The sequence below is a fragment of the Spea bombifrons genome, chromosome 8 (assembly GCF_027358695.1).
Source record: "Spea bombifrons isolate aSpeBom1 chromosome 8, aSpeBom1.2.pri, whole genome shotgun sequence".
Taxonomy (NCBI): Eukaryota; Metazoa; Chordata; class Amphibia; order Anura; family Pelobatidae; genus Spea; species Spea bombifrons.
In genome coordinates, this window is record NC_071094.1 from 14,651,351 (window position 1) to 14,679,292 (window position 27,942).

The window sequence follows — 27,942 nt, forward strand, 5'->3', positions numbered from 1 at the left end:
CTTCTGACCTACCTGCCCTGATTCCATCTGTGCCGGTGCCGGAGACACAACAAAGGTTGAGAATCTTGCAAAACATCCTACGAGCAGCTAGACTCAATCTGTTGCAGGCTCAACAATGATACAAGGAGCAAGCAGACAAACATAGACGGGATGTACCTGTCTATCACCCAGGTGACAAAGTATGGTTGGCCACTAGACATATAAGGTTAGCCATTCCCTCTTTAAAGCTAGGACCTCGATTTATAGGTCCTTATACCGTCACACATTGTATTAATCCAGTTACCTATCATCTCGCCTTACCATCGTCTCTTAAAATCCATCCCGTGTTCCACATATCGCTGCTCAAACCGGTAATGATTAATAGAATGACCATATGCTCTTTGTTAGCTCCTCCACCTGTTTCCATTGAGGGATACCCAGAATATATTGTGCAGAACATTTTGGACTCACGGTTTTGGGGGGGACGTCTTTTTTATTTAATAGATTAGAAAGGTTACGGACCCAAAGATAGGTCTTGGGAACTTCCGTCTTCGCTCCATGTGTCTACCTTGGTTCGATGTTTTTATAGGGATCATCCATCTAAACCCGGTCCTATCGGTTCCCAGAGGTTACCGTTAGGGAGGGGGTACTGTTATAAATCTACTCGACCTCTCCCTGGCTCCAGCGTCGGCAGAATGCAGTGTCGGGTTTCTTCTCCCCCTCTGCTCGCTGACACAGACACGAGCAGAGGCTTCGTGCAGGCACGCCCCCTCCACTGCCGGCAGAGACCAGCAGGAAGGAGGACGCACTCTCATGTTTCTATGGAGACGCCTCTCCTTCCTACTGCTGATGGACGCCGACAACGAAGGAGTCACGTACGCGTTGCCATGTCTCTCAGTGTGACATCATTTTGGCACCAAATTCAAATAATAGAAGCCCCTTTCACTCAGTAATCAGTGCTCAACTATAAGCTGATTGTTGCCTCTATACCTAAGCGTTCCTGTTCCTATCTACCCGTGTACCAGACCTCCATTTGTGAATTTTGACCAGCGTACCTTGCAGCCTGCCCCGACCATTTGCGTGTGACCTGACTTGGATTTTGGATTCTTCTTTTGTACCTCGCTCGGACTTTGTGTGTGTGAGTTGCTATTTGCTATTAGGAACCAGCCTTTTAGCCTTTTAGCTCACGGGTCAGCCATGACAGAGAGACTGGAAGAGCATTGCCTCGTCTGTTGAGTCTCGATTCCAGCTACGACATTCAGATGGTAGGGTCAGACTTCGGCGTAAAAAACATGAAAGCATGGATCCATCCTGCTTGTATCCATGGTTCAGGCTGGTGGTGGTGTAATGGTGTGGCACACTTTGTCCTGGGGTGGGTGTTGGGTGTCGCTAAATGCCTCGCTATCAAGGAATTTCAGCAACACCATTGAAGCTCTACTAAAATGGGCGTCTTACAGCAGTGATAGATGTTTATACAGTGAAGGTGTTTAAGCAAGGCAAGACACACTTGTCTTTGTACTCCTCACCTGGTTACCGCCACACACGCTTGACGCCATCTGAACCAAATAAGTCTATCTTGGTCTCATTGGACCACAGGACATGGTTCCAGTAATCCATGTCCTTAGTCTTCTTGTCTTCAGCAAACTGTTTGCCGGCTTTCTCATGCATCATCTTTAGAAGAAGCTTCCTTCTGGGACAACAGCCATGCAGACCAATTTGATGCAGTGTGCGGCATATGGTCTGAGCACTGACAGGCTGACCCCCCACCCCTTCAACCTCTGCAGCACTCATATGTCTATTTCCCAAAGACAACCTCTAGATATGACGCTGAGCACGCGCACTCAATTTCTTTGGTCGACTATGACAAGGCCTGTTCTGAGTGGAACCTGTCCTGTGAAACCGCTGTATGGTCTTGCCCACTGTGCCGCAGCTCAGTTTCAGGGCCTTGGCAATCTTCTTATAGCCTAGGCCATTTTTATGTAGAGCAACATTATTTTTTGTTTAGATCCTTAGAGAGATCTTTGCTATGAGGTGCCATGTTGAACTTCCAGTGACCATTATGAGAGAGTGTGAGAGCGATAACACCAAATTTGACACAGCTGCTCCCCATTCATACCTGAGATCGCATGATACCGGGGAGGGGATATGGCTAATTGGGCCCAATTTGGACATTTCCACTTAGGGGTGTACTCACGTTTGTTGCCAAGGTTTAGACATTAATGACTGTGTGTTGAATTATTATTTTTTTAACTTTATTTTACTAATCACATTGACATTACTCCATTGACTTAAATGGTTGAATGCAGTAACTGCAGAGTTCTTGGGAGGGTCTGGAGAGACCCTCTTGGAAACTTTTTAAATTTTTTTAAAGGATGCACTGCCATCTTGCGAGTGGCAAAATCTCTCGCAGTGGCTCTCTGGAGTGGTCACAGTGTGTCCTGGGGTGGGTGTTCGGAGTTGCTGAATGCCTCGCTATGGAGGCATTTCAGCAACACCATTGAAGCTCTTCTAAAACGGGCGCCTTCCAGCAGAAGTGGTAGATGTTAATACAGGGAAGGTGTTTAAGCAAGCATGGAATCAGAAGGCTAAGTTAGATATAAGATAAGTGTAGAAGCAGAGTAGGTCTGATGCAGGTGATTTGAAAGTTTGGGGGAATGGATGATGGTGCACACAACAAACCCTATACAGTTTGTACAGTCGTGGCCAAAGTCTGCTGCCTAAATTTAGATAATGGCAATTTGCATATACTCCAGAATGTTATGAAGAGTGATCAGATGAATTGCAATCAATTGCAAAGTCCTTCTTTGCCATGAAAATGAACTTAATCCCCCCAAAAATAAATTCCACTGTATTTCAGCCCTGCCCCAAAAAGACTTGCTGACATCATGTCAGTGATTCTCTTGTTAACACAGGTTGAGGACAAGGCTGGAGATCACTCTTTTATGCAGCTTGAGTTAGAATAACAGACTGGAAGCTTTAAAAGGAGGACGGTGCTTGAAATCATTGTTCTTCCTCTGTTAACCATGGTTACCCGCAAGGAAACACGTGCTGTCATCATTGCTTTGCACAAAAAGGCAAGGATATTGCTGCTAGAAAGATTGCACCTAGAGCAACCATTTATCAGATCATCAAGAACTTCAAGGAGAGAGGTTCAATTGTTGTGAAGAATGCGTCAGGGCACCCAAGAAAGTCCAGCAAGCGCCAGGACCGTCTCCTAAAGTTGATTCAGCTGCGGGATCGGTGCGCCACCAGTGCAGAGATGAACTGATATAACGATAAAAGCTATATTTTAAAGGAACAAGAATCCAAACACAATATTTGTCAAACTCGGTTTTAATACCTAAACAAGTTTTACTAGTAAATATTAATTCACATGTTCCTTTTTTCTTCATATCTAACCCCTTAACGCCCAATGATGGGCCAGGCACGTAAGATACAAACTGTCAGGTAACGTCATTTCATTAACCCCTTAAGGACCAGGCCTTTTGTACCCTTTGGGCCAAGGTGCTCGTGTTTAGATGTAATTTTCTCCTCACCCATTTAGTGTACCCACACAAGTTAGATATTGTTTTTTTTAAGGACAAGAAGGACTTTTTTCATTTAGATACCATGTGTTTGATCATATCATCTAATTTCCTCATCAAACCATATACCTTATTTATTTATTTTTTATTCAAAGTTTCACATAAAAACAACATATAACGAATATATCAAGTGTATATAGAATCATACCAATCAATTAATAATGCAAATGTCACGGAAGCCTGCCATGGGCCCCTGTTATCCTTTTGTGTGTTATTAATAAAAAATGTATTTTATTATTTCCTTATTTCCTAACTGTTTACACACAGCACACTAAGGTCTGGGAGATAATCTAATCAAGACAATGTGTATTCCTTATTTTAGTGGCATCTGTATCCTTTTGTATTGTTAATCCCTTTACTGCCCCTGTTGTCTCTGGGATGCAGATTAAGGGGTCGTTTTGTATCCCAATATGTTCTTTTATGTTAATGTGTGTGTTTTGCTGGATATATCCAGCCATCGGTGTCTAAAATAAATCAGTTCTCCTCTTGTTGTACCTAAAGACTAGTCTTGCCTGGTTATTTGGGTACTGGATAGTGATATCCCTTTACTTTGCTTGGGGATAATGCCTACGGATTGCGGGGAATTATTGTCCTGAAGGGAGAAGTTGCTCTTGGCGGGGAGGGCAACCTGAGGTCCCTGGTCGGTCCGTCACAGCAAACAATTATACACTGATAATTAACATCATGAATCATCACATAACTCAACGTAAACCAGGAGGTCTATAAAACTCCTGATCTATTCCCCAAAGGAAAGAAAAAGAAGAAGAGAGTAAGACAGTACACTCAACATTCGTATCATTCCATTCATTCAACCAGGCAATGATTCTTCAGTAAGAAAAATGTATAACCTCATATTATATGAGATAATCAGATTGACAAAGGATGTTTTCTGGATCATTGTACAATCCCACCATATGTGGAAAAGTGAGCCCAGCTCAAGCCCACATCTCCAACATAACGGGGACACACTATGGCTAAATTTAGCTTGTCTAATTGGAGTTATATACCACCGTAGCATGATCTTATAATGAAGCTCTATCATGTTTAAGCAATGCGTGACTTTGCTAATTTCCTTCAAGCTGCCAACCCAAAGCTTATGGTCTATTTGAAGACTAAGATCCTGTTGCCAAGAACTCAAGGCATTACTTACAAATGGCTTTTCTAGATCTTCTAATAGAAGGTACAATTTTTTCAAACAATTAGGAATTACCTCTGTGGAGAACATGCCCATGATCTTTTGGCCCAATGCTGATTTACTCTCATCAAATAGGTGAGAACATAAGTAATACCCGATCCGCAAGACGTTAAGAGCTTCCGAATTGCCAATATTAAATTCTTCAGAAAGTTGTAAGAAAGATTTTATTTTATTTGTAAGCAAAATATCCTTAATTCTCTTATTCCTAAGATTAAGCCACTTTCTAAGATGTATTTGGGAAATATTATATTGAAGAACTTCTAATGGCGCTGTTAAAGTAATTTTATCTTGGATCCCTAATCGATGCTTACAAGAAGACCAAAATTCTATCAAACTTTTAAGAGAAAAAGGGAGAGCGTTATTATTAATTGATTTTACCTTATGGTGAGGCAGCCATAACAGACATTCAAGGTTTGACATTCCTGTCAGTTCTTGCTCAATTTGAAACCAGCTTTCTTTGTTACAGATCTGATATTGTAGCTTCAAGATATGCGTCAGCATACTGGCCTGGACACATCTCCCTAGACTGGGAACATTCAGCCCCCCCTTATTTCTACTGGCGTAAAGAATTTTCTTTGAAATTCTCGACTTTTTTTCTGCCCAAATACATTTTTCAATGTTAATTTGAAAGTTTTGAATCCACATATTCGGAAGTTTAACTGGAATCATGCGTAGTAGGTATAACCATTTAGGGATAATATAAGATCTAATTACGTTTATTCTCCCAAGCCAAGAAATAAATAGTCCCATCCACTCCTTAATTTTATTTATCAGGTCAGTTTGAAGTTTACTGAAGTTAACATTGATTATTTGAGATATTTTAATTGGAATATCTATTCCTAAATAATTTATCTTATTAGTGTCCCAAATAAAATCATGTTTCCTTCAGGATTGTCTGGTCAGATACATTCACCAGGACGGCTTGGGTTTTTCTAGAATTCAGTTTGTAATTTGAAAATTCACTGAAAATTGCAATTTCCCTCATCAAGCTGTCTACAGATATTATCGGGTCATACAAGGATATTAGGACATCGTCAGCATATAGGCTACTTTTATTGTCCAGTTCACCAATTCTTATGCCTTTAATTAGGTCGTTATTTCTAATTCTAGCCGCTAAAGGCTCGATGGTAAGTATATATAATAGGGAAACCAACGGACAACCCTGCCTGGTCCCATTATTTATCCTGAACCAGTCTGAATTAAATCCATGGCCCATTACCTTAGCAGTGGGCCTCAACCGAGCTGCCAATATTGATGAATACATTTTAGTATCTATGTTAATCAGAGAAATTGGTCTGTAGTTAGAAATTTTTGTAGAGTCTTACCCTAGTTTAGGGATGGGGAGAATGATTGCCTCGAGCATACCGTTCGGGAAGATCTTAGATGAGCTGATGTCATTAAATGTGTTAGTTAAGTGAGGTACTAATTGCTTTATCAGCTTTTTATAAAACAATGCCGTATAGCCGTCTGGACCAGGAGCCTTGCACACTTTTAATGCTTTTATCGCATTCAGGGCCGGCCTTAGGGGTGTGCGGCCGCACAGGGCGCCGTGGCAGCAGGGGCGCCTGCCCAGAAGTCGGGAATAGAAACATCGTCTTTTTTTTGTAAACACACAAAAAAAACACTCCTAATTTATCATGCGTCCCAAGTTAGTCCTTTAGTCTTTTGTAGAATTATCCTTTAGCCATTGTCTGGCTTCTTCGGCGGTAGTTAACTTAATTAATTGATGATGACCACGCCTACTAAGCAGTTTTACTGGAAAGCCCCAGGTATAGCTAATATTACGTTCCCGGAGTGTTTTAGTTACTTCCTTAAATTCATATCTCTTTTGCCTAGTTGATAAAGATAAATCTTGAAAAAATAATAGATTTTTAAATTTGTCCACTTTAGGAGCATAATTGCTTGAGGCCATAAGTATTTTCTGACGCAGAAAAAAGGAATTAAAGCTTATTAACATATCCCTGGGTTTCGTTACTGATATATTTGTAGGTTTTGCTGTTCTATGTGCACGTTCTATCATTTCTTCTCTAACGGCTTCTGGAATACCCATATAGCGATGCAGATAGAAAATCCCACTCCACAAAATAAGAGTTTAAAACTTCAAAATTTTAATGAGACCAGTTAAAACATGATAGACAAAAAAAGAGATGTGCTCGAGTGATTGAAAGAAGATACGCCAACGTGTTTCAAACCTCACAGTTCTTAATCATAGCTTAAAAGTATGTAGCCGCTACCACACCTTATATATAAATGAATTGGTCTAGAGCCAACACAGAGGGCAGATGAGTATCTTTCTCACTTCGGGTTTTTTTGTATTTACTAAATGCTAACTTTTTGTTTACTATTCTGGCCACATCTGCTCTTACTGACAAGCCTAATACAATTTTCTATTGCCATAAAACATTTTTAAGAAGTATTTTATTAATACAGGAAATGATTTCCAAGTAGACGTTAACAACAGGCATATCATAGTGGATGACGAGTATACACACAGACTGAAAATCCAGTATAGATATACAGCGAAGGTATAACAACATGAGGTAAACTCAACTGGTACAGCAAAAGTCATGGTGTCAAGAGCTGCGGATGGCAATGCCTGCGTAGTCATGGCCCAGATCGTACACCAAAAAGCTAACAGCACACAATATCTGACAAAACCCATTACAGGGTATGGCATAAACAGTGGAAATCACCTTAGTAGAATGAACCAAAAGGAGGTAGAGAGAAGAGAAGGAAGAAGAGAAGGGAAAAAGGGAAGAGAAGGAAAAAAGGTAGGGATTAGTAATGCCTCAGAGTCCCAGTCTGCAGGCCAGATCAGGCCCTCCAGTGACCGTTCCTTCAGATCCACGAGATGTTAGCTTGCATCGGTGTAAACCTCTAGCCAAGGTTCCCAGATAATGTGGAAAATATTTGATGTTTTAGCTTCAATGTTGGGAATCGTGGGGGCACTTCCAGACCTTGGCAATAGCGAGGCGGACCGCTGTACAGATTCGAAAGATTAAACGGTGAGCTGGTTTGGTCAAAGTATGCAATGGGTAACATCCACAGAGAAGAGCTGTCCAAGGTTCAGGCTGTAGTTGTTCTCCAAGTGCCTCATTTAACATTTCAAAAAAATGAGACCAGATTGGTGCAAGCTTAAGACATGTCCACCATATATGTAGTGGGGTCCCCTCTTCATCACAGCCTCGAAAGCAAAGAGGAGAGTGTGTCGGGAACATATGGTGTAGTGGTAAAGGTGTAAGGTGCCAATGTGAAAGTACTTTAAAGCAGTTCTCCTGTACGAGGGTGCATGCAGTGACTTTCCAGACGTTCTCATAGATCTCACCCCATTCGGAAGAGTCAAGCGTTTGACCCAGATCTGCCTCCCACCTCTGTTCAAAAGAAGGTGGATTCAAAACTTGATCCCCAAAATATGATTATATATATTATATTATATATATGGGAGATTGCTCCACTGGGTTTATGAGATTGATGGCTCGCCCGTTCATAAAATGTTGATGTGTGTTCCGTATGGCGTTTGAGAAAGAAATGTAGATAATGTGAGAGTTGGTGGAATCGGAAAGTTTCCATCGTGGGAATCTCGTGTAATGACAGCAGTTGTCAGAAGGAGTAGGGTTTATTATTCTGGAGCAGATCTCCTACCGTGACAAGTCCTTTTGCGACCCGCCACTGAAATAGACGAACTCGGTAACCTGCGGTCCTGGTTCTAGAATAGTGGTGTCATCCTGGAGCCTATGTTGGTGAGTTGATACCTGTGTCAAACTTGGTACCATAAGGTAAGCGAGTGGAGGAGGGTGGGGCTGTTGGAAACCATTGATTTGTCTAGAGTGGAGTGCCACATAAGCCATTTCAGATGTACTCTGGTGCAGAGATCCGATTCTAATTGGACTCCTGGTTCTAGAATAGTGGTGTCATCCTGGAGCCTATGTTGGTGAGTTGATACCTGTGTCAAACTTGGTACCATAAGGTAAGCGAGTGGAGGAGGGTGGGGCTGTTGGAAACCATTGATTTGTCTAGAGTGGAGTGCCACATAAGCCATTTCAGATGTACTCTGGTGCAGAGATCCGATTCTAATTGGACTCATGGTGTAGAGGAAGGATTCGCAGAGAGAGACAAGAGCATCACCAACTGAGCTGCAATGTAATATACATAAAGTAGGGGGTAGACAACCCTCAAGCTGTCTTTGGTCTGTAAAGGGTGGTTTTAGATAACCGACTTCTGCGGCCCTGCCAAACGAACCTCTCAATAGCCCCTTGAAGGCTGGTTATGTCCCTTCTTCAAATTGGTAGAGAATTGGAGCGGAATAGGTATAGCAGCATGGGTAATAGTGTCATTTTTACCGCATAAATTCTCCCCATTAAAGATAAAGCATAAAATGATCATGTCACCAAATCGCGATTCAGATTCAAGATTAATTGCGGGTAGTTAGCGGCATACATCTGTTGGTGAGAAGGAGTGATGTTAATGCCCAGAGATTGTATGTATAGGGGCTGCCACTTAAGGCAAAATTAAGGGATAGAAGTTTCACCATAGAACAAGGAAGATTTACATTCAAGGCTTCACACTTATCTGAGTTAACCTTATATCCTGAGAGCTTCCCAAACCTAACAGGACGTCGTCGGCAAATAAACTGAGCTTATAGGGCTTATAGGCTTGCGCACCTCTAAAAAAAGCTCCAGTAAAGCCAAAGGCCTGCATAGTGGACCACAAATACCCCCAGTCCACCCGGTCAAAGGCCTTCTCAGCATCCAGGGACTCCTGACACGAGTGGAGGGCCTACCTACTCGGGATGAAGCCCACCTGATCTGGGTGGACCAGGTCAGGCAAGACCCCATTCAATCGCAGGGCGAGGACCTTGGCAAAAAGTTTCAAATCTATATTGATGAGGGAGATGGGTCTATAACTGGTACAGAGGGACAGAGGGATGGATCCTTACCCTCTTTAGGAATCATCATTATCTTGGCCCTCTGCCTATCTGGGGATGGGCGTGCCTCCCCCGTGAGAAATGTTTTAAACAAATTGGTCAGATCTTATCACAGTAGATGAAGTTTTGGCAGCTCTGAAGATTTTTAAGAATTCGAAAGTCTAATATAAGTCTTTTGCTGTATGTCTTATACAGCAAAAGACTTATATTAGACTTTCGAATTCTTAAAAATCTTCAGAGCTGCCAAAACTTCATCTACTGTGATAAGATCATTAAGGTCAGCAAGTGTCGAGGAGGTAAGTGAAGGGAGCTTACAGTCTGAAAGGAACTTTTGCAGATCCATCGGAAGGGACGGGGAGGAAGTGGTCTTCTTGCCATCATACAGGTAAGAGTAATACTCGGCGAACCGTTCCGAAATAGCTTCAGAGTCGGAAGTCAGGCAACCTGTTCTAGTCTTGATAACACGTACGGTCCGAGAACGGGTAAGGCTCTTAAGTTTTCTTGGCATCATAGTGTCCGGTTTGTTGGACACTATTACAGTCACAAGTACAGTGACCCAAAAGGAGATGTGCAGTGTACAAAATGATGTATTCAAAGAGTAATTCTTAAAGTTTGTGTTTCCCCATAGAGGACTGCAAAAAACGTGTGAGCAGTTTTTCGGGTGGTGCTGGCGGTTTTTCGGGTGTTTTCTGGCGGTCATGCAATGTACCTGCAGGTCCCAGTAATCCCGCGCACTCCCGCAAGGCTGCCTTCACGTTGCTCGCACACAGCGTCTCTTCTCTTGTTCCGCCCAGGAACCCAGAATACCAATGGAGTGTATAAGCACAATTTAACAATCAATATTGTATTTAGTAATCATGAACTACACAGATAGATCATGACTGAGGGTTAAACATAGGGTTAAATATTTGAAATGTGGCACTAATGATCAGCAATTGAACTTACAATTTTAACGCATTGAACTTCATAAAAATACTACACAAGAATGCAACACTGGTGTATCATAGTAACAGTGACTGAACTTGCAATCCTTTATGTCATTATGAAACACATGTTGAGATCCAGCCAAATCACCTACTAAGTGAAGTCATTGGCAAATATCTTGAAGCCATGTTATTTTGTATTGCATTGACTATGTGCCACTCTAGTACTCATTAATTCTCTCAAACACTTTACCTCTCTCTGGGTATTTGATGGTTGGGGTTATGTCGACATCGAAGACTTAGTCCAAAGACTTTTCGCGTTGTGCGTTGCATCTTCTGTCTCTGTATTTCTAGTGTGTTCTGCAGTAATTTGTAGCGACCCTGTAGTTCCCAGTCATTGCCCCATTGCTGATGAATTGCTCCAATGCTCAAGAAGTGATTGCTTGGCAAATGTCTCATGAAGGATTTAAATTCACCTATCGAAGCACAATGGAAAATAGGAATTTATATTGGCATCCATCAGATTCATTAAATCCCTGATTCTAAGTATTTGTCCATAAATGCAGCATACCACTCTTTTTTTAATTAATAGTATAAAATATACAGTGCATTCCACTAATATTGGCACCCTTGGTAAATATGAGAAAAAAAGGTGTGAAAAGTTGCCTTTATTGTTTAACCCTTTGATCTTTTTCTTTAAAAAATACACAAAAATAATCCACTCTCATGGATATCAAACGATTACAAACACAACCCAGGTTTATCTTACAAAATAAATTGTGAACAATATGTGTGACAGAATTATTGGCACCCCTATGAATTCATATGAAAAAAGGTATATTTTTAGTATATTCCCATTGATTTTACATTTTCTTTAGTACACCTTGGTGACTAGGAACAGGAAATAGTTCAACCATGACTTCCTGTTTCACAGGGGTATAAATATTAGGTTACACATAGGCCAAATGTCCTTAGTGATTCATCACAATTGGTAAGACCGAGGAATATAGCGGTGATGTGCGGCAAAAGGTTTTTAAGCTTCACAGAATGGAAAGCGGCTATAAAAAAAATAGCAAATGCACATTTTCACTATCAGGGCTATAATCAATAAAATACAGTCAACTAGAATGTCATGAATCAACCTGGAAGAGGTGTGTCTATATTAATTTAATGCACTGTGAAGATGATGGTTTGAGTGTCCAAAAAAATCTCCAAGGATCACTGCTGGAGAACTTAGTTCTGTGTTGGGGTCAGAAAGTTGTCGGACAGTCATGTGCTTTATTTATGATCTATGAATAGGAAAGGGAGCTGTGATCTGGATTACCGGTATTTTGTTACACTACAGCACATCATGTGCAGCACCCCATTAATGTGGAACACAATCCATCTTTATATATTAGTCATAGTGCTAAACAAACACAAGTAAAATATAGCCAAACAAACAGAAGTAAAATATAGCCAAGCAAACATGAGCAAAATCTAAATAAAATTTAAGAAAGAAGCTGTTGTATAGAAATGTGCATGGGTGCAGTGTAATAAGACCAACCAAACCATTAGTCTATTTTCCAGCTCCAAAATACTCCCTATGCAGGAAAGGTACAGTGACCCAAAATATGTATAGTATACACAATGCTATATTAAAAAATGAATTCCTAAAGTGTGTTGTGTTTCCTCAGTTGTCTGTGTATAAGTATTCTAGGAGTATTTTTTGATTTTCTGCACCCAAACACTAGACAGCTCAGGGAATCTAGTTAGGGGCATATTAGCCTATCCTATGCAGCTGATTCCACACCAGTGCCTTCCAAAGTTAGTGTAACAAAAAAAAGAATACATTTTTCACATTCACTTTGCAGTTTCATGTTTATTTTTCGGAGTGGATATGTGAAAAAACAAAATAGGTCTTAATTTGTGTTCAGTAACAACCCCCCCCCCACCGAGTGCAGAGATACCCCATATGCATAGATAAGTCAAAACTGGAACATGCACATTTCAGTTTTTAAACTTTTTAAAAATATTTCTTTATCAGATCACTTGTAAGTGACAAGATTAGGCCACTGACATCGATCAGGGAGACCGATCAATAATCAGTGACTTAAATGGCACTGACAAGTGATCAGGTAATAATTATGTATGCTTTATTAATAATTAGTTTTTTTTCAAAATTACACTATATGCCCCCTCTCTCTTTTTAGGGCAGGGTCATCCAGGGGCTGTCATTATAATCAGACCACTCCTTTTGGCCAAGAGTTTTTAACTGCTGCAGTTACCAAACTCTGGAAGCACCTGGGGTGACCTGGAAGCACCCTGGACTTTTTTTTTTTACTCTTTCAATGCTGATGCTCCATTGGAGCCCAGCCCCGTTCCAAATGAGTTCTAACCCCTAAAAAGCTGCGGCATTTAAGGGGTTAACGCCACACTGTTGTTCTTATGGAGCGATCGAGCAGCAGGGGAATGTTGTGTGGGGACCCAATCAACAAAAAACCCCCTTCCCTGAAGCTGCCTGTGGCAGCTGAAAACGCGATCGTCGGTTTACCTACAGAATCGCTCCGTCGAAGTGATCGAAGGCTAGGGGGGCTCTGGGACAGCAGGGCCCCCGCGATCACCACAATTGTGGCGACGTGAGGGCATTTTTTTGGGATGACGTTTATTTTATTTATTTTATTCTTTTTGGACTTTATGTACATTTAGTTGGAACTGGATGGTTCCTCTGATGTATAATTGTTTTTAAATGTTACCACTTTCTAATTTTTTTAATCTTTTTTTTATTATTTTTTAAATTATTTTTTAAATATTTTAGTCAATTCTCCTTTATTGAAAATATGCCCACTGACAGAGTAGATACACACAGTGGCAACATTGTATAATATGCACAACATAATACAGAGTTGAGTTGAGTGCGACCAAGGACCCGTGGGAGAATATCATACAGTAAACATGACAATCGAAACATGATGGGGTCCTGAGTTGAACAGCATGCCAGGGTCATCAATTACAGTACATGCACAGGTATGGAACAAAGAGCAGAGGAGAAATCGAGGTGCGATAAGGACCGCAAAATTACAACGTACAATTGTAATAAGAAGAGAACAAAAATTAAAACAAACGGAAGAAGAAGAAAATAAAACAAATACATTGCACAGCCGAACTACCGGAGGTATCTCGGTTAAAAGAAGTCATGCAGGTGAGCTCTACAGATGGAAGACGATTACAACGACATGGGCCCCGGCGGACGGGGGGCATGATGACAGGAAAGATGGTAGGGGTATTAGGACCGCAAAGGAGTACCGAAACCCAGGTCAATCATACAAGGAGAAGAAATAAAGGCCGTCCACGGAAGCCACTTGAGGTCGTTTTTGTACTCCCTCCCCCTGGAAATGGCCACCAAATCTTCCATAAGGTAGGTGTAGTTAACCCTAGAAAACCAGGCACTGATGGGGGGAGGACCCAGGCTTTTCCAAAATCGGGGGATGACGGATTTCGCGGCCTGGATCAGTTGTAAGGACAGGGACCGTTTATAGGAGCCAAAGGAGGACTGGGTATGATGTAAAAGGAGTATCGCAGGAGAAGGCTCAAAGTCGGGGTCAGCCACCTCCCTGATTACCGCACTGACTGTCTCCCAGAAGGGGACGGATGTCGTGGCAATCGCACCAGAGATGTAAGTAAGAGCCGTCTGCGGCCTCACATCTCCAACACAGCGGGGATATTTGGGGCAAATAATGGTGCAAGTCCCGTGGGACCTTGTACCAGCGCAACAGCAGCTTAAAGGAGCACTCCTGAACCTTGCTGGAGATAGACCCCTTGTGTGTGAGCAGAAATATTTGATTCCACTCAGGCTCCGAGAGCGGGATGGACAAGTCCCTTTCCCAGAGGCTGAGGAAAAACGGTTTGCCGGTACAGAATTCATCAATCAATAGTGCGTAAATATGGGAAAGAAGGTGGGACGGCTCAGTAGGTGATATACAGAGTTTTTCAAAGTTGGTCAGCGGCCTGGTAAGATGGGCGTTCGGTAAAAGAGTGGAGGCGTAGTGTTTAAGTTGGTGGTGTAAAAAGGTAAGCTGAAAGGAGGGAGGAGCTTGTCGGAGCAAGTCCCTCAGGGCTCGAAATTCCGCACCCTGAAGAAGCAGATGCAGTCTGATATGTTTAACCTTGAGCTGTGCGCTGAGAGCCCTAAGGTGAGTTTGAGTGGCAGAGGGTAAAGCAGGATTATGTGTGATGGGAAACAACGGACTGGGCGAGGTCATGAGAAGGCCCTGGGAGGTCAAGACACGCAACACAGCCGATATTGTGGGGTGGGTCGGCGGGGATAGGTGTTGAAGGTGGGCCGGCAGCCAAGGAACCGCCGAAATGTGATGCAACATAAAAGAATTCTCTAGGGAGACCCACAGCTTCGGGACCTCCAACGACCACTCCACAACGCGACGAAGGTGGGACGCCATCCAGTACCACTCAATGTTGGGGACACCGAGGCCGCCCCTATGTTTGGGCCTTACCAGGTGTATAAATGAGGTTTACGATCTCCCCAAACATATCTCCGAAAAATTCTGTGGCAGGCCTTAACCCCTTGGCTGCTAAGCCATTTCCCACCCTGGTGCTAAGCTGGTTTTCGGCATTTTGGTGCATCTCACGTTTAAACGCGTTTAGAAGTAAATTTCTTGGGAATAAACTATACAAACCATATATTGTTTTTTTCAGCACACCCAGCAGATTCCAAATATACCATTTTTATATGTGTATGTCTCATTAGGTTTGCAAAATAAAGCCAAAAATTGGAAAAAAGTGCAATTTTTCACTTCCGACTCAATAAAAACTAGTTCATAATGTTATTTTTCTAAACTCTAATATCAAAAGCTGTGTTGCTAAATATTTGTAGAAGGTAACCGGTCTAAAATAAACAGAAATTGAGAACAGTAGACTGTGTTTTTCTAATATTTTATAGCTAAAAGTTAAATTTATTAGACTATCACAAAAGACATCTTTAAATTGAATGCATGGCTGCCCTCAATTAAACAGCTCTAGCTGCCTGGGATGTTAAAATATGCCAACAAAACTACCGTTTTTGCTCGATTATAAGACGACCCTGATTATAAGACGACCCCCCAAAATCTAAATATTAATTTAGGAAAAAAACAAAAAGCCTGAATATAAGACTACCCTATAGGAAAAAAAAGTTTTACTAGTAAATATTAATTCATGTAAACAATATTTTCATATTTAATAAAAGCTATGATTGAGAAAAATATATATTTTTTTATTTCCTTTTATTTGCCAACCTGCCCCCCCAGTTATGCACATCTGCCCCCAGGGTTGCCACTCTGCCCCCAGAAATGCCTTATACCCCCTATTTGCCACTCTGCCCCATGATGTGCCTTTTAACCCTCTATATGCCACTCTGCCTCCAGAAATGTCTTATACCCTCCTATATGCCACTCTGCCCCATGATATGCCTTTTAATCCCCTATATGCCAGAGTGGCATATAGGGGGTTAAAAGGCATATCATGGGGCAGAGTGGCATATAGGGGGTTAAAAGGCATTTCTGGAGGTATATATATATATCTGCTAACAGCAATCACACTCCTATCAAGCCAAGGCAGCCAGTACATGCTGGAACCTGAGGATGATAGGGGTGTGAGTACAGCCTCCCTATGCCATGCTACCACCACCACCACCCTTACACATCCATACTAACACACACTCATTCACAAACATTTAAATACTCATTCATTCCATTAATCACACATACTTCACACATTAATCACAAAAACCCTCCCCCACCCCCTTACCTGAACTGCAGATCTCCCACTCGAAGACTTCTGCAGGGGCCCGGCTGTGCATGCAACTTCTCTGGCCCCGCCCCCAGAGGAAGGAGGGGGGAGGCAGAGTTATGTGACACGCTGCTAGCTTCTTGTTCTCCTGCTGCTCGCGATCAAAGCCCGGTAAGTAGCATGGCCCCAGCGGACATTTTGAGGTCTGATTAGAAGACGACCTCGATTATAAAACGAGGGGTATTTTTCAGAGCATTTGCTCTGAAAAAAACCTCGTCTTATAATCGGGCAAATACGGTATGTATTTTTAGAAACTACACCCCCAGCTGCAGCAAATGAGGTCTTAGTTGTATTTGTATCACAAATCTGACGTGCACAACAAATAAGTGAATATCACACTTCTAAAAATAAAATAAAAAAAAAATTAAAAGCGACAAGTTCCTTTATGTCTTGCGCACTCCAGTCTTGTGCTACGAATACATGCAGCCCCTCATTTGATGCGCCAAGGGGTGTAGTTTCTGAAAATATATACTTTATGTACCATAAGTTAACTTTCCAGCTGTCTAGAGCTGTCTAAATGCAGGCATCACCCCTAAATGTTTTAAGACAATTTTTTAACAAGATTCTCCAATCTGCCATATCTGAAGTTAAAGTGGTCTGGACATCTGGGAAATTAAATTAGGGTACATAAAGTACATATATCAAGAAACTACACCCCTTGGAGCTTCAAATGAGGGGCTACATGTATTTCTAGGACAAAAGTTGAGTGCACAAATAATGATGAAATATGTCGCTTTGGCTAGAAAATATGTTTTTTCTAACCATAACGACATGTTCATTTGTGTCTTGCGCACTCCAGGTTTGTACTAGAAACACATGCAGCCCCTCATTTGATGCGCCAAGGGGTGTAGTTTTTGCAAATATGTACTTTTTGTGCCATAATTTTACTTCTTACGTGAGCAGTAATGGAAGCCCTGGAAACAATTAGTTGAAGGGCTGCATGACTGGGGCAGTACAGCCTGACCATGAAGAGGTTAACAATTTAATTAGCAGGATTGTTAAAAGGTGGTAGGGAGGTGAAGCAGAGGTCACCAGATTTGGAAAAGGTATAAAAGGTACCTGATTGAGCACATGGCATATTCATTCAGTTAACTAGCTAACCTTGTTGCTGAACACGCCCACCCGCCCGCCCTGTTTATTGGTGGGGGTTCATGATGTGTTTTTGTCACAGCCAACTATTGGCGGTGAAGGGGTGGATAAATAAGGTGGGGGGGGAGGTCCGGCCTAGTTAATAGAATTGTTTGTTGCTAATGGGGTCACTTCAACGGCTAGCCAGCAGGTGGTGGTACTTATTGGTTTAGTACATTGGGCCCTCTGAGCTGGTGTTTTGCGGCTAGGGGGTTAGAAAATATCAGTTGGTTTAGGGCTGGTGCTTAGCCGTGGGTGACAGGGTTACCGGTCTTTCCCCCAGTGGTGGTATTATGGAAATATATGTTGATATATTTATCCACTCATGTTAATATTTTTATATCTCATGTTAATAAAGCTGTGGCCTTCTCAATCCAAAAAAAGGTGTCGGTGTGCATATTGAACAAGTAAAATTATGGGAAGGAAAATTGGACTTGCCTAAGTCATGCCACGTCAAGGCTTCAACCCTAATTACTGACCACTCACACGCCTTTCATATCTCCATTCACTCGCAGAAGCACACACCATACTTTCCATACATTCACTCACAGAAGCACACACCATTATTTCTCCTTACAATCCCAAAGAAATGATTGTAAAGGGAGAAAAAAAATCACTTTTACAGCAAAAATAAGTTTTGCAGTAAAAATGCAAGGCGCTCCAGCGATGAGATGGTTACTCACGTACCGCACAGGCGAAATTGCTGATTTTAATAATATTTGCAGTTCATCAGGATTTCAAAAATTGCCTTCCTCTACCATTGGCTAAATTTAACCCCATGATCAAAGGGATCATGAGGTTAAAATTTAGTATCGGCCATTTTTAAAAAGGGAATGTGACTTTTTCATAGCTATATGATCACTGTGGTAACATTGGCTACCACAGTGATCATTTAGCTAGAATACTTAAACTTTTTTTTTTAAGTTAAACTAGTTTATGTTTAGATCATTTAATTTGGGGGTCTCTAGGCAATTTTGATCTTTATTTATCTGCCTTTAGAGACCCCCAAATCATTTTTTTTACTTTTTTTGTACATTTTTATTTTTTTTTACTTAATATTTTTTATTCTTTTTTCACAAGCATTATACCGTTGGAAAGGTGAGGCGATTACCTTTCCAACGGTAGATACAGGCATCTAAGCAACATGCCCCCATACCTCTTTAACTGACAATTGTCAGTTTTCAATAAAGTTGCGTGGTGACGTCATCGCGTCATTACACGCGACGTCACCGGCCGGATCAGGTGGTCCCAGTGATGCCCTTCAATATGAGGGGCAGATCGCCGGGGTAGGTGGTGATGGGGGTCCTCCATCAAGGTAAGATAGTGCTAGCGACGGCATGGTGCCATCGTTAGCACCTGACTGGGACTGCTAGCAATGGCACCATGCCGTCGTTAGCAGTCAAGGGGTTAAAATAGGTCCTAGGGAGGAAGATTGGTATACATTGGAGGAGGTAGAGGAATTTCGGGAGGATGGACATTTTCAGTACCCCGATGCGACCAAACCACGATATGTGTGGAACCGCCCATCTACGGAGGTCCACAAGGACCAAAGACAATAAAGCCTCATAGTTCAGGCGTCGCAGGTGAGACAGATCGGCAGGGAGACATATGCCCAGGTATTTAATCGCCGAGGTCTGCCATTTAAAGGGGAACAATCTAGCCAGTCGATCTCTAAGCGCGTTGGGGATATTGATCCCCAAAATTTCAGACTTTTGGAAGTTTATTTTATAATTGGAGATCTTTCTAAATGTGTGGAGTTCTTTAATGATATGTATAAGGGAGGAGTGTGGTTGCATCGTTATGCATAACATATCATCAGCATAAATAGCCAATTTATGAGTATGGTCAGCTATGGGAAGACCGGTGATGTCCGGATTGGCCCGGAGCGCGCAGGCTAGAGGCTCCATTGTCAGGAAGAATAACAATGGGGACAAAGGGCAACCCTGTCTTGTGCCGTTCGTAATGTGCAAGGTGTCAGACAAGATGCCATTAACTTTGATCTGGGCCCGAGGGATTAGCATATAAAGCTCTGATTTGATTAAGGAAGTTACCTTTTAAGCCAATAGATTCTAGGGTTTGAAATAGGGAGGGCCAGGCCACCCTATCGAACGCCTTTTCGGCGTCCATAGATACCAGGGCTAGAGGAAGTTTGTGTGTATTAGCGTACGTGATTAAGTTTAAAACCCTGATGGGACGAAACCGACCTGATCCCTGTGGATGAGAGACGAGACAAACGGTTGGAAGCGCAGGGCCATCACTTTAGCTAACTTAAGGTCGGTGTTAATCAATGAGATGGGTCGATAGTTCGAGCAGCATTCTGCATCTTTCCTTGGCTTAGGGATGACTACGATGTGAGCGAGGTTAGAGCGAGGGTCGGGTATTTGACCCTCAGCGAACAGGTTAAAGAGTTTCGTTAAGTGTGAACCCAACACTGGGAAGAAGCGACTGTAATAACCACTAGTGAGGCCATCTGGACCCGGGCTTTTACCTTTAGGGGTCAGTTTCAACGTAGTTCAATGTGTCTAAGGCCTCCGGGGCTAGCCGCCACGGTAAATCTTTACATAGATATGAGCGTATAGAGTCTGTGAGGCGTGATGGGGAATGTCCCGGCGTGGGTAAGCTATACAAGGATTTGTAATAGGCGTGGAAGCATTTGGCAATTTCGGCGGACTCATGTTTAAGCGATCCGTCGGGAGTTCTAATTTTGGAAATAAATGATGAAGTCCTCTGCGCCCTGAGGGCTCCGGCTAGCAATTTGCCCGGCTTATCACCCCATTCATAAAACAATTTCCTTGTCAGCAGAAAGGAGCGTCTGATCTTACTGTCTAGGAGGGTGGCCAGTTGCTCCCTAAGGGCCTGCAATTGTGGGATAATATCAGGAGCGAGCGTGGCTTTATGGGACATCGAGGCATTACAGCAACACCGTTTAAGCTAAGAAAGTGATTGTACCTGACCTAAAAGTTTTTGCGTGACGTGCCTGACCCGTCAATGGACATTAAGGGGTTAAAGTACCCTTTGTCAAATCATGCTCAAAGCCAGGTTGAATAGTAGAGGGGAGAGAGGGCAACCCTATCTAACCCCCCTTACTCATCTTTATGCCTTCTGAATCTAAACCGTTAACTGGAATTTGAGTGGTAGGGGATGTATATAATTCAAAATATACCGTATTGGCTCGGATATAGGCCGCCCCCGTATATAGGCCGCACCCTAAAAGTTTGGTGCTTTTTTAAAGAAAACGTTTTTTTTCTTTAAAAAAGCACCAAAAAAACATGCTGCCACTCTGCCCCCCCCCCGAGATATGCTGCCACTGTCCTCCCTCCCCGAGATATGCTATCACTGTCCTCCCTCCCCGAGATATGCTGCCACTGTCCTCCCTCCCCGAGATAGGCTACCACTGTCCTCCCTCCCTGAGATATGCTACCACTGTCCTCCCTCCCCGAGATATGCTACCACTGTCCTCCTCTGCCCCCCCCCCCCCGACTTACCGGAGCAGACTCCCGGGTGTCTTGCGGGGCCGGCGGGGGACATCTACGCAATACGCGTATACAACTTCCGGTGCCGCTGGCCCCGCAAGACACCCGGGAGTCTGCTCCGGTAAGTCCGGGGGGAAGTGCTGGCAGGGGAGGCTGTCTGAGCGTATCAGACAGTAGGATACAGGTCCCCTGCACCGCTGCGGGGGATCTGTATCCTAACCCCGCTGCCTGCCCGGCGCAGCATCGGGCGCTAGACCCCGAATATAGGCCGCACCCCCACTTTAAAGACTTAAAGTGGGGGAAAAAAGTGCGGCCTATATTCGAGCCGATATGGTATTTAGAAACAGGGCCCCAAAATATTTAAATTTAAGGATTCTTTTTAAATGTGGCCATGACACCCCGTCAAAGGCCTTTTCCACTTCAAGGCTCAGGAATATTTAGATTTATGTTTAGAGGCCATACAGATATCTGCTATTGCTAAAAAGATTCCCAAAACCGACTGTCTACCTCTCACAAAACCCCTCTGTGAAATATGCAACAATTGAGGAAGGACTTCCTGTAGTCTATCTGCCAGTATTTTTGCCAATAATTTAATATCCTGATTCATTAATGTGATGGGCCAAAAGGAGTCTACCCTATCTGCCGGTTTGTTAGGCTTCAGAAGCAGCATTGTTCTCCCAGTGGTAAGGGTATGGAGAGGTGTTTTTTCCAAGCAAAAGTTCTATTAAATAGCTCAGTATAGATACCTGTGGTCGCAAGATCTTATAAAATTCACTGGTGTGACCATCGGGGACAGCCACTTTTATGTCTTTCAATGGCCTTTGTCACCTCCATCTCCTGCATTGGGGCATTCAGTAAATACCTTTGCTCATTTGTTAATTTAGGGGATTTGGCCAGCTGCAGCAATTTAATACCCTCCATTGTGTCATCTGCTGGTGCAGCTTTATATAGCTGCTGATAATAAGTATTAATCAGTTTACAAAGTTCAAAGGGACGGCACCCCAGCTCCACTCCCAGGGTCCTAATATGACTAACATTGTGTCTTGTTGTAGATCATCTTGCCATGATAGCCAAAGCTTACCCCCTTTATTGCCCCGTCTATACAATGTGAATTTGGAGAGCTCTAATTGGTGTTGGGCCCTTTCAAATAAGAAATATTCTAATAATTGTTTACTCTGGGAATATAAGGTCCTATTTTGACCTGTTAAAATGCGGCCGCCTCTCTTGGCTCCGCCCCTGGAAGTCCTATTACTTTTGATTTAGATGTGGGAAATTGGCATTCATTCCGTATCCCTATGATACCTGTTTAGAGGCCCAATGTATATGTTTGTACTTTATTTGTTGTTAAAAAATGTACGTCTCTCAATAAGCCATTCACAAACCAGTACTCCTGATAACACGTAGGTACACCTCCACAGGTGCCCTACAGGACCTCTGACACTGATCGTCTAGACTACCCCAGGTAGATGCAAAAGTCTAGCTTAAGGATTCTGTTTCTATAATTAAGGTAACATCAGCATGGTCCCCAAAACAGCAGGTGTATGCTGGGTTAGCGATAGACGGTTATTGGCCTACGTGTGGGCAGGTACTGCAAGTGAGAATGTCCCAAGATACAGGGTTGGAGTTGAGGTAAAACAGTTTCCTGAGTCTCTGAAAATGTGCACTCTTTGCAACCACACACTATCCTCTTCAGCATGACTTCAATTCATAATAAGACAATGAGAGAGATGCAGGTGGTACCGGTGGCAGAACACAAAACTATGGATAGATAATACATCATTCCAATATTTCTTCTTTTTTTTTTAATAAAAAAAAAATACAACTAATAAAGAAAACATTCCAGTACACTCCCCTGTATTGTTACCAGGTATTGTTAAGAAAAATGCCCAATTTTCAAAATACAGATCTGGCTTATAATGTGGGATGAGTCTGTCCTCTGGGACTCAGATGACATTGGACTGAGACGGCTTAAAGTATTTTTACTGACTAAAACGGGAAGGTATCAAGTAAGAATTTTTGCTTCTAACACATCTGGACTTGGTTACTCCTGTGGGAACACATGTCCTATGCTATGTGTTTTCTGGAGATTCTGACCTACTGTACCAAGACATGAGACCCATGTGACTGTTCTCTTTACTTAATGACAAAACATTGCAGTGTTTCAAGATGTTTTCAAGTAAAATGGCATGTATAACCTTAATTGTGCCGTCTGATTATTTTAAAGTTGCAAGAGTATTTTATATTGTGGTATGTAATTTTAAAATTGCAAGCATATTTTTATTTGTGAAACCCACAATATTAGAAAAATGTCATGTCTTCTAAGTATATGTGTACATTTAAAAAAAAATTATTAGCAAGTTTTCTAACTTTATTAACCAATGTATAAGTGTCACAGCTATCTATCGGATAACCTGGCACAGAGGGTATCAGTGTGCAGGGTTAACAATACCAGCCTTTTGGTCACTCACTTAACTCCAAACACTACAAATATCAGACCAGACTGGTAATACGCTGCCACCACCAATTTATGTGTGAAGCTGACTACAGTTTATGGACACTTCGGTAACACCTAGAACCACATTCAAAATAGAGTTCAGTTAAAGCACAAAGATGGAAACTGAATTACTAAATAGTTTAATCTGTCACAGTGATTATGTACAAAAATAATATGAACAAAGGTGAAAACATTTTAGACAAAAAGTATACGACACAGTTTGTAAAAATAAACATGGAGAAACACAGGAAAACCTAACTATAGACAACCCATACAGGTCATCTACGGGAACCTCAATGTCCATGTTGAGCAGGGCCGGGCTGGCATGAAAAGCAGCCCTGGAAACATTTGGAGACCAGCTCCATATAGTTTATCTCACGATCGAGCTCTTATACCCACACGAACCCCTTATACATACCCGAGTCACACTATTTGCCATACAAATAACTATAAAACATTCTTTTTATCACATTATTTGTATTAAAATGCCAGAAAGCAAAAGTGTTAAAAGACATCATAGAATCAAAACATTTGCTACTGCAAACATTTTGATATGAAAAAGTTCCATTTTATTCAGTGGAACAAAACAGTGATCTTCACGATATTCTTGTAAGAAACTTTTATTTCTTTATTAATTCATGTAAACTATTTTTTCATATTTAAGAAAAGCTGTGATTGAGAAAGATATTTTTTGTTGTTTTTATTTCCTTTTATTTGCCAACCTGTCCCCCAAGTTATGCACATCTGCCCCCAGGCTTGCCACTCTGCTCCAGAAATGCCTTATACCCCCAATCCATTTCTAGAGGCAGAGTGGCGTGAAAGGGGTTAAAAGGCATATCATGGGGCACACTACCTCCAGAAAATCCTTAAGCCCCCATATAACACCCCCCCCCTCCCAGACTTACCACTGCTTCTGGTGTCTGGTGAGGGCGGCAGGTGTAGGCCGGCATTCATGAAGTTAAAGGGGCCGGTGTTTGCGCATAGTCGTGCCTCAGCTATTCGTCCCACCCCTTTTAAGACGTGAGACGAAGTGCTGAGGCACTGCCATTGGGCGGTGCAGTGTGTGCTCCGGCCCCCTTAACTTCATTAGGCGCCGAGAGGAGGCGGCCTGGGTGCCGCTTTCAATACCGCTCGCAGCCACTCAGCAGCTGTTTTGAAGGTTTGTCTCCCGCGACCGGCCCACGGAGCAACTGGCCCACCGGGAAATTTTACGATATCCCGGTGGGCCAGTCCAGTCCTGTTGTTGAGTTTGATTTTTTTTTTTTAGTTATGTTATAGATTCCAGAATTTCCTGGAAAGGCTCTGAGATTTATTTTTTTTTTAAAACAGTAAATTTTATCCCCTGGTGAGTTTTTTGCCTCTCCAGTGTCACAGAGAGATGTCCCAGTCCTAGCCATTAGTCAGGGGCATAACTAGAGGCCTCGGTGCGAAAATATGTTAAGGGCCCCCCACCCAATCTACCCCCCTCTCACACCATCTACCCTCCCCCCCCTCTTCTCAGGCTATCTACCCTCTCCCTACCCCCCATTCTCACTATCTACATTTTTGGTTTTTTGGTTTTATTTCCTTTAATTTGCCAACCTGCCCCCCCCCAGTTAACCCCCTATATGCCTCTCTGCCTCCAGAAATGCCTTATACCCCTATACGCCACTCTGCCATATAGAGGGTTAAAAGGCATATCATGGGGCAGAGTGGCATATAGGGGGGTATAAGGCATTTATAGAGGCAGGGTGGCATACAGGGGGTTAAAAGGCATATCATGGGGAACTTTGCCTGCTGAATGGGGACAGAGGTGAAACTGGGGAGCTGAATGGGGACAGGGGTGGCACTGGGAGGGGCTGATTGGGGACAGAGATTACTTGGGGGGGCTGAATTAGGACAGCGATGACATGGGGGGGCTGAAAGGGGACAGAGGTGGCACTGGGGAGCTGAACTTGTGAACACATACAGACACAGAGATTTCTTTTTTTTTGTTTAATCATTTAAGAATAATTAATAATTGAAAAAAGCATTATGTTGTTTGTCCCCCATGGACACGCTTACATACACACACATACCGATTGTTTTTGTTTTTAAAAAATACAAAAAAATATTATACAGTTTGTACAAAAAATAAATTTGTTTAATGACCTGCTACTTCTTCCACTTTGGGGCTTTTTCATCTTGTCCTCCGTCCTCTGGTAGCTGCAGACTGATGATTTCTATGCTAACAGGATGTCAGTGATACGACATCCGGTGTTCCAGCAGTCTGAGTGCGAGGGGGCGGAGCTTTCACCCCTCACCCTGCTCTCAGTCTCATCATCACTAGGCGGCCATCAGATTGCTGGAAATGTACTGATGCCGCCGGCCAAAGCTACTTTAATCCTTATTTTTTTATTTAATATGCCGGATCGGCTTGCCATATTAAAAAAAAAAAAGTATTAAAGTAGCTCCAGCCGGCGGCATCAGCACGCATTGGCCGTTTAAATTAAATTTACAGCAATCTGATGGCCGCATAGAGATGGGAGCAGCGTGAGGGGTGAAAGGTCCGTGCGAGGGGGCGTAGATTTCACCCCTCACGCTGCCCCATTCACTAGGCGGCCATCGCACACGGCCGCTGGGTGCTGATGATGCCGGCCGCATCAGCACGCAGTGGCCCTTTAGATTAGATTTCGGCCGGCCTGGGGGGCAATTGTCCCCCTGCCCAGCCTGCCCCTGGCACCTAAGGCGGCTTCCAATCAGGCTCCCAGCCGCTCAGCGCCGGGCCCACGAATCAGCCGGCCGCCGGGCCCACAAATCTGCCGGGCAGCCGGGCCCACGAATCTGCCGGCCCACCGGGAAATTTCCCGGTATCCCGGTGGGCCAGTCCGGCCCTGCTTGGGCCCCCCTGAGTGGCAGAACTCCAGGGCCCGGTCGCAGTCGCGACCCCTGCGACCCCGGTAGTTCCGCCACTGCCATTAGTATCAATCATATATCAACTACATTTTAACATAGATCTGTTAAGATTGACAGATTCCATTGTGTCATCAAGATGACACAAACTCAACATAGACATCCCGTCATCACTCTGTATTATAGAGGAGTTACCACTTATCTTATCTGCCGCCTTGCGTTCCCGTTTTTTGTGGCCCTCGTCCCACGTGGTCTTTGCAGACCCTTTTGGTGGGGCTGTTGCTTTTTATTTTGATTTTACTTCGATTGTTTTTTGTTCTTTTAGCAGGTTTTGTTTTTTTCTTTAGGTTTTATTATCTGCATTTGGTTCTATCAGCCCCTACATGCTTTTGCATGGGTATAGGTGAACCCTATACACCTGTATGTGTCTAGGCTTCAGCCTAGCTTGCACCGCATTGCCATTGGATGATTCTCCCTGTCTATCTGCAGCCATTTATTTCTGCCCTTCTGATTTGTTGCAGGGGTGAACCCCCCTTTTTTTCTGTGTCTGCCACGTGCTTTTTCTCCTGGGTGAACCCCACGCACGCTTCAGGGGTGAACCCCCAAGTTTCATACATTAACCATGTGTTCTGTTGGTGTTTTTTCCACTACAGAGACACATTAATACGTACAATATGTCTGAGGAATCCAACACACAGATTCCTGCCGCCTTTCAGGCCTGGCTCCACTCTGCCTTGGCTGCCTCTCTGCCCGCCGCTTTGGCCGAGGTTCAGTCTGCACGCCCGGATCACCCACTTGCCTCCCCCGCTCGGGGCGATGGTTTTGAGGCGGACGCCTCTCTCTCCCCGGCAGACCCAGAGGGCTCGCGCAAAAGGGCCTGGAGTGACGTTCCTCCCACTGCAGACAAGGGCAAAGCCCCATTAAAAAAGGTCAGGAGCGTGGCTCTTCCCTCCTACCAGGAGCCCGATGCCTCGCCATTCCACGACCTGGCCGCGGAATATGAGACCCTCGATGAATATCATGCGGGTTCCTCGGGCCTCGCCTCCCCTCCTATTGTGGATCCGGCCAAGGTCCCTGTTCCGGAGCGCGCCGGTCCCACTACGGCTGTTCAGGATCAACCTTTCAACATCAGGGATGAGGCTGGTCTGCCCCTATTTGATCCTCGTGAGTTACGCCATCCTCGTTCGGCGGAGTGGACCCCTTCTTCACACATCGCTGAGTTCCTGAAGTATTGGCTCCGCCGCCCACTCGACAAAGAGGTTCGTCAGAGGCTCCGGTCCGAGTGCCCGCGCCCGACCATCCCAGCTAAGGTGTCTAACACACCTGAATTTGACCAGACCTTTGTGACCTTCCTGACCAGGAACGGCAAAGACCCCCGCAAGGGGATTGAATTGGGCCTGCGTACCGCGCAGGACAAACTACTGGATGTAGCTGGTCCGCTCACCCAAGTTTTTCAAATGGCCGATGAGGCGCTGACTGATGGTTCACCGCTCGACCCGGGCCTGGGCCGCGACTGGATCCAGCGCGCTGTTTGCCTGTTGGGGAACG

At 43.5% G+C, this 27,942-nt stretch overlaps 1 protein-coding gene across 1 annotated transcript in view; it reads right to left on the reverse strand.

Moving 5' to 3' along the window:
* BRINP1 (BMP/retinoic acid inducible neural specific 1) overlaps nucleotides 1-27,942 on the reverse strand; it is a 287,987-nt gene that overhangs the window by 14,404 nt on the left and 245,641 nt on the right. Inside the window, exon 7 of the mRNA XM_053473899.1 lies at nucleotides 10,859-11,081. Coding sequence (XP_053329874.1) covers nucleotides 10,859-11,081 — 223 coding nt within the window. The remainder of the gene's footprint in view (nucleotides 1-10,858; nucleotides 11,082-27,942) is intronic.